An 8,017-nucleotide genomic window follows, 5' to 3' on the forward strand; every position below is an offset into this window, starting at 1 on the left:
ACTCAACAAAAGCAAAGAGACAAAATAAAGAAGCCCATCATTATGCCATATATTCAAAATTTTTCTCACGGACTGAAGAAAGTAGCTAACCGAGTAAACTTGGAAGTCATCTTCTCAGCTCCTAACAAACTTCACACCTTATGCAAGAAGGTAAATACTCCACCAATTACAACTGTTGGCTGCAAAAAGAAGCATAAGAACACCTTTGTCCCTTGTACAGAGAAGGTGGTGTACTCCTTTCCCCTCTCTTGCGGAAAACTCTACACAGGTCAGACTGGAAGGTGTCTTAACGATCGCCTTCGTGAGCATAACAACACATTCACCAACAAAAGCTCCGGTCATCGAGGCATTCACTGCCGAGACTGTGGCTGCTCAGTGCTGCTGAGTAACTGCGGCGTGCTTGGCAAGCACCACAACCAGCTCACAAGAGAAATTATCGAGGCAGAGAACATTGCGAAACATAAGGGCAGATGTGTTAGTCTCAAGCCTTGTCACAAAAAGAATTAGACTACCTAGCTTTACATTAATTTCAATTTAGTTCACTATTTAAAATCGAAAGAGAAGAATAAAAGACCAGTTATTCTCCCTGGCCCTTGCATATAATACAAATAGAAGAAGAAGAGAAAGCGTAAATATACAGAGAGTTGTCAGTCAGCGCTCCACGTTTTTACGGACTCGGTAGCCTCGCTCACCGAGTGCAGAAATAGGAACAGCCCCTGCAAGAGAGCAAAATCCATAAAAAAGATGGCCCTCCAACTTTCTCTGCAAGGTACAAAAGTCCAGCTGTCCTGGGCGCCCGCCCACGCAGGCATAGCTGGCAATGAGCAGGCCCACTCTGCAGCTCGCGCGCTAATAGCTACACTCCGCGAGACGCAGAAGCCGCCCTGCCACCTCCATGATCACGGCTACGCATCTTCCTCACCCGAAGATGACGAAGACGAAGACGACTATGACCCCGACGAAGCTAAACAGCAGATCAAACTTTCGTCCCGTACTGCGCTGAAGGAACACCTTCCACCCATCTCCGACCCACACTGTTAGCAAAAATAACACGCCCAGACGTGTAAACCGTTGTCCCATAGCGGACACGTCGAAACGTGTTCGTTTTACACGAGGCCATCTGTGTTTTTCGTCTACACATGAGGTGCTGTGTAAACTTGACACGCTACACCGTGTCTGCCTTCCGCAAAACCGTTTCGAGCGTGTTCCTTATGGAACATGGCGGCCAGCGGCCGAGAACAGGCGAGAGACGAGCCCAGCGAGCCGTGCGCCTTTCAGCCGAATTGAAAGCACACAGGGCGCGTTAGTTCTCGTTCGATGTCTTTTATACACAGTAAAGTCTCCAAGCGACGGACGTAGCTACTTGCAAAGGTACGTACGTGCGTTGTCGGCGGTCGGCGGCGTCGGTAGCTTCAACGAGCCGCTAGACAAAAAAAAAAAAAAAAAAAAACGAATGCCGAACTTACATGGATAAATAACTTGAGCAAACTATTTAGAATTGGGCGGTAACTTGCGCCACCTATCGAGATTTCTAGCAGCCTGTTTTTTAAAAAAAAGAAGACGCGTCTGTTAATACTGCGAACGACCACGACTACACAGCAAACCTACATACAACGCAGGCAACACAGCACACAGCTACAGAACACCGACATGTACTCAAACACAACAACCGACACTACTCCCGACACTTCCTACTCGTTATCCATTTCTCCCCGCGGCGCATAAAAGCTTGACATGTGCGGGTGAGCTCTTTGGTCGCTGACCATTACAGATTTATAGAAGAATACACAAAACACGGCGCAATGGACAGCCGTGTGTTAGAACTGTTTGCATTTAAAGAGTATGGAAGCAAAATCTATAATGTTAGTCCGTAGCAATAAATAACGATATGTTAACAATAAATCTTAAACCGGTCATGAAAAAGTTCAAATTTTTGTTATTTTCTTGCTTGACCAGTGTTATGAGCAGTCCGACTAGCTTGAATCAGATAGGAAAACAAATTATTGGGATTTTGTCATTACGTATACAATAATAAATGAAAATGATCCTTGCGCAAAGCATTTTTTATATATTTTTGTGAAGGACATCCGGACATCCGCCCAACACTTCACTTCCGCTAGTCGCAGCAGTTGCAGTACGGGAGCAGACGCCTTCACTTTTGGGGCGTTTTGATGCAGTTTGTTGTCGTAGGTCGTGTCGGTGTCGAGAAGAGCGGTGGGGCTTGGGAGTTTGTGACCGGTGTTATTCGTGAACACTGGTGTGGGGCGCTGATACGTCTTTTTTTTATACTGCCACCACCCCGAACTTTGAAGATACACGGGCCCGTAGCAGTGCATTATGCTGAATCGCGAGCTCCTTCTCTGTTGACGTCGCTTTCCTGGTACCACTCGTGGATACTGCAAGCGTTTAAACAGTGTGCACCGTTTCGCCTACATCCCCGGTGACGTACACGACCTGTTGAAACTTATTGCTTCCGTCATTTTAGAGTACGCAAGGCAGTTATCTCGTTGGTCTGCTTTCGGTTATAAAAGCAAGGCAAAACGCTCGTAGTTCCCGCCCTCAATACACGTTGGACATCTTCCACACTTTGACACCGGATAACTGAATGAACGAGGATTTACATTCACTTCCGAGGTTACTCTCGCCGCTTCCTCGCCGTAGAGCAGCAGGATGAGCTGGCGACAAGCCGCGGATGAAAGGCTTGAGCATCAACAGCCCAAGCGCACTCGGTGCCGATGCGGGCGACGCGGGTTTCTGTCAACCGGGAGGCCAGCACAAACCGTGACCGTTCCAGCTCTTCGTCATGACACGGTGTTGCAGAGAGCAGGGTAAAATACAGCTACACGGATCACCGAAGCAAACGACTGCTATCTTAAATCTTGGCTTGTGATTGCGCCTTTGTAGTAGATCATCTTATTCGTTTTGCTGGAGAGACGCAAACGACGGGCATAACAAAATCGCTTGCATATTCCGCATATCTCACAAAAGCATTTACCCTGTCACCTTGCGAAAAGCGCGAAACACGGAGTCCCCACCGTCCTAAGCTTCCCGTTTTTTACCTGCTTTAGAGCAGTTTGTACCTGCTAGTAGATATGCCTACTGAAACTGAAACAGGGCAGTGCCAGAGAGAAAGAGACAAAGTTGGGAAAGCTTGCTCGCTCTCCAATTTCTCAACTCTCAAGTGATTGTACCATAATAAATGCACCAACGCGTCTTCCAAAATAAAGAAAGAGCACTACGTTCACAACATAAAAAATGGTCTCAGTACATGCATCTGTGGGCAGGTAGGAAACCTTGCCCTAATTTATTCACGCCGCATGATTGGCGCAACAAACTCGTTGCAGGACCGAATCATCTACTCGAGCGGTGTGCGTCGCTATGCAAACGCAGTCCAACACGAAGCATAAAAAACGGCAGATTCAAGAACAATCCGGAGTCCATTATTCAATTAAAACAACGTAATTTTGTTGAATACGCCCGCTGCTTCTTACTCACGGTATGTGTCGGGATACTTCCACAGTTTGAAACGGAACGAAGGAAGATTTACTTTTAAAAACGCTCGCTGCGTCCTCCCGGACCAGCTGGACCGGATCAGCTAACGACGACGGGACTGTACCCGTTGAACCTCCACCACGCAACAAACAATTTGCGCTCCGTGTTAAAAGCGTGGTTCAAACAGACCCGGAATACAAAGCACCGCACCACACACGACGAATGTTTCAGCTCTTTTTCGCATCGCCGGGTTGCACCAAACAGAACGAGATTGCTGAAGTCAACGCCGCGCTGTCGTGAACCTTGGCTTGTGGTTGCGAACTTGTGGACCCTGTGTGACCCTCTGCGCTTTCAAAGCACACACGACGATTACGAATGCTACTTTCCGTCTTCCAGGAACATCACAGGGGAACTTCTCCGGTCACGTCTTCACTATGTGCTCGCAAACTCCGAAGCTCTATGCGAAGCTTCTCGCGTTCCGTCAAACCAAAACAGGAGCGGCGCCATGCGTACTTGCCAGATTTTCTCCGGTCAAACAAAAACAACGAAAGCCAACCGGCGCTTGCTTCCAGCGTACACTCTCCGGCAATATGAAAGACCCACTGCGAGCGCGTGGCTGAGGCGGTGGCTGGCGGGGGCGCTGCGAGCGCTCCGGGCAATTCCATTCTGCTTCGAGGAAAGGACGCTCACTCGGGCTCAGCTAAAGCGAAATGCGCTTATCAGTTTGTGCTGAGCCCCGAGTGAGCGCCCTCCCCTCGAAGCAGAATGGAATTGCCCGGAGCGCTCGCAGCGCCCCCGCCAGCCACCAACTCGGCCACGCGCTCCCAGTGGGTCTTTCATATTGCCGGAGACTGTACATCGGCGTTGCGCTTGCGCCGTGGCCAGATCGCTTGCAGTTGAAGGTTGAAGCAAAAACGAAACCAAGTGCAATATCACGTGTTCACATCGAGGACACGCTTTTTATATCCATTTTAACTGTTTGGAACGAATAATTAGACCCATGACTTTATTTGTGGTGTCTAAGAAACTGTTATCAGGACCCCTAAACTAAATAGAAACATGGGCGACATGAGGGAAGCCGCATTGCCATCGACCAGAAGATGGCGGCGAGCACGGTAAGCGCGGGTTTCGCCAACGTCCTGCGACATGGCGCAATTGCTTTTGGTGCATATCTGTCTCCGAGACATGTTTCTTTCTGCGGTATTTGTCTCGACGGTCCTTTCTAAGTGTGTCCCCAAGCATTCCGGTGCTTCGATAGCCGGCAATGCCGCGGTCGTCGCCGGGGGCGATGCGTGTTATCGAGGTCGGCTACACGGTTATGCGTGTATGACCGAACCAAAACACGTTTTTTACAACCTCGCATGATTTTTGAACGAATTATCCGTTACTCATCGTGTAAATTTATGGTAATTTGTGTAAATAGCGTGTTTTTCACCCCAAATATTCGCCAAATACACGGGACTTGCCTACAGTGCACTGCCGCGAGGCTTTGGGCGGAGAACGAGGGTGCTCTTAACTCGCATTAGAACCAATACCGCCTGCACGCCGAACAGAAGAGCAGCGTGGGAAAAGGCGCGCACACCACCGACATGCTGCTACTGCAAGGACCCCCAACATGCGGTCGACGTAGTTCACCTGTTATGGGGCTGCAAAGGCCTTGAGGCAACAAGGAAGAAGCACTTAGAGGACGGGGTGACATCCATGGAGGACTGGGTCTTTCCCCCAGGCCCTCCAGATAAGCAATAGCGAGTTTTAGTAGACCGCGTTTCCCGCTCCGCTAAGCCCCTCCGCTACCCGGAACTCTACAGCCAAGGCCATCGGCGCGCAGGCGCAGTGGCGGTTTCTTCCTAGCGGAGGGCTAGCGGAGGGGGAAACACGGTCTACTAAAACTCCCTAATATCAAACTCTACGCACGCTTCTGGATTATATCCACGAAGCTGGCATAGAAGTACATATATGATTCCCTTTCCCATACCGCGAGTCCAGGCCGCGATGCCATTGACTCATTCCTCTCCCCCTCCCCCTTAAAGCGGTTCAAATAAACGTTTTATACTACTACTACTCAGTCAGCGCTGAGTAAGTGTCTCTTTCTTTTGTGTGTATGTTGACTTGAGTGACTGTTCTCCGGGTGCGCTGTTCCCCCTGTACATCATGAGCAACCAACTCGCCCGAACCTCTGTGTTAACTAGAATATTGTAGTTGTTGAAAAAAATCTGTGCTGATATTTGTGCGTTCTCGCTGCCTTTTCTCGTTCAGATAATGGTCATATGAAATAATGAACTGCGGGCCTTTTAATCAGGGTGTCGAACCGGAATTGAACCGGTATTTTTTTCCGGAACTGAACCCGAACCCGAACCGTTACATTGTTATCGCGATGAACCCGAACCGGAACTGAACCGGAAAAAAAATAACGGTTACCGGCTCATGTCAAAACGGTTCGGCCACGCGCTGTTGACAATGAATGTGCTATCAATGCCATTTGTTTTTTAAGTGCCGTCAACTGACACACACCTCGCTTACATATTTTTCTTCTCCACTCAGTCTTAGGAATATAAACGCTGCATCCATGAATCTTGACATAGGAAAAAAATTGGGTTGTGTGTGTGTTTATACAGCCTAGAACTTGGTCTGCCTCACAGGGGCAACGAGTCTCCCAGCTGTAGATGAGAAATTTAGCCAGTGCGGTACAACCGCTAGCCTGGGGTCTTTAACGTGCATCACGCAGTAGTGATACACGACCGCACGCCGGCACGATGCTCATCCAGATCGAAACGGGCAGGGGTGGGGCTCGAACCCAGGATCCCTGGGTTCTGCAGCGCGAGCTTTCGCTCCACGTGCTCCGAGCTGGTGTGCGCTAGACCACTCGGCCACCGATCCCTTTTTTTTTTTTTTTTGTATTTATTACATGGAAAAAGAACAGTAGAAACAATCAAGACACATTCTAAAAGAGTTATTCCTTATTTACATTCAAACTGTCTGATAATGGTCACATGGAAATACGAAGAAAGAAGGCTATGGTAACATATTTCGAATTGAGTCACATCTCTAAAAGTCGGGAAGATGAACACATTTGTCAAGAAGGGTATACCATTCTGGGCGTTTCTTGAGGTGGTCGTACACATTACGTACATGTGATACAGTTTCTATGAAATTGGACTTTGTAGACCGTGGAGGATCAGCATTTCTATCAATCATCCTTGTTTTCCAAAGGCTATGCAGACCCATCAATGTGAACAGGTCATAAGGAAAAGTATCATTCTGGTTTAAAGGCAAAAAACGTATCGTATATGCACAGATATTCAGATCTTTCTTCAATGTCCTTTGTAGGACATCCCAAAACAAATAGGCGTCGGTGCAAAAAATAAAGCAATGTTCTATTGTTTCAGGCTGGTTGCACAAACGGCAGTTCACTGACCAAGGAACAAATATACCTTTTTCGCGAAGCCAAGGCTTTACCGGCAACGTTGAAGTGTGGAGCTTGTAAAAGAATGACTTCGCTGTCGGTGAGACATGTAGCTTACACACACGTTTCAGGACGTCTTGTCCCGGGCCATTACTGAACATACTTCGGTACAAAGGTATAGAAAATAATGCATTGATGAGATCAACATATAGAGCTTTCCGCGACACTTTAAATAAGTATTCCAAAGAAAAACGTGCTTTAAGGAACTCTATTGGGCTCACTACCTCTCTGAGGTATCCCAAGGGACGTGATGTGCTCGCAGGCACTGTTGTTACTACCAAATACGGCAATGCACTTGAAAGCTCTGTCTGCATGTAAGTTCGAAGGAAGTCATGAGACACAGTTCTGAAGAACAAGAAACGTGATATAATTTGTTTTAAAAAGACGTGTAAAAGCCCAAGACCGCCTTGCTCAACGGAACGAAACAGGTTATCTCGTCTCATGGGTTCCCAAGTGGAACCCCATACAAAAGTTGCAAACACTCTGTGAAACTTCTGAATGTGACCTCTAGTGCAGCAAATCACTTGAAGTGCGTACCAAAGTTTTGCTGCTAAGAAGATATTACAGGCTTTCACCCGTCCAAAAATAGACCACTGATTTACTTTCATTATTCCCGCTTGAGTTTTCATCTTTTCAACCCTTTCTGTCCAATAATGTCCATTGTTCCTAACGCAGTTAAGGGGAGCTCCTAAGTACTGAGGGGCAATGCAGCTCCATGAAATGCCAGCGTACTTTGAAGGTGTTGTGGCCCATTGCCCGCACCAGAAGCCTGTACACTTTGCCTTGTTGATGAGCGCCCCAGTCGTGGAACAGAAGTTTTGAGCTATAGCGAACACATTGTCTACGCTTCGTTTGTCTTTACAGAAGAACGCAATGTCATCCGCATATGCCAACACTTTTACCTCTGTGGAGTAGAAACGGTATCCTTCTACAGTAGGGCTGTTTAGTACGCTTAGACATAGGGGCTCTAAGTACAGTGCAAACAAAAGGGGGGACAAGGGGCATCCCTGTTTGACAGATGACTCTAGACGAATTGGTCCTGACAGAGAGCCATTAACTATA

General features: G+C 47.8%; 1 protein-coding gene across 1 annotated transcript; it reads right to left on the reverse strand.

Moving 5' to 3' along the window:
- Positions 1 to 6,537: 6,537 nt before the first annotated feature.
- LOC115325148 lies at positions 6,538 to 7,398 on the reverse strand. Its single transcript, XM_029985853.2, has one exon. The coding sequence runs from the start codon at positions 7,396 to 7,398 to the stop codon at positions 6,538 to 6,540; it is 861 nt and encodes a 286-aa protein (XP_029841713.2).
- Between the last annotated feature and the right edge of the window lie 619 nt (positions 7,399 to 8,017).

This window comes from Ixodes scapularis, unplaced genomic scaffold (genome assembly GCF_016920785.2).
Source record: "Ixodes scapularis isolate PalLabHiFi unplaced genomic scaffold, ASM1692078v2 PGA_scaffold9__187_contigs__length_104089568, whole genome shotgun sequence".
Taxonomy (NCBI): domain Eukaryota; kingdom Metazoa; phylum Arthropoda; class Arachnida; order Ixodida; family Ixodidae; genus Ixodes; species Ixodes scapularis.

Coding starts and splice junctions, on each gene's coding strand:
- LOC115325148 (XM_029985853.2), bottom strand. CDS start 7,398: ATGAGACGAGATAACCTGTTTCGTTCCGTTGAGCAAGGCGGTCTTGGG.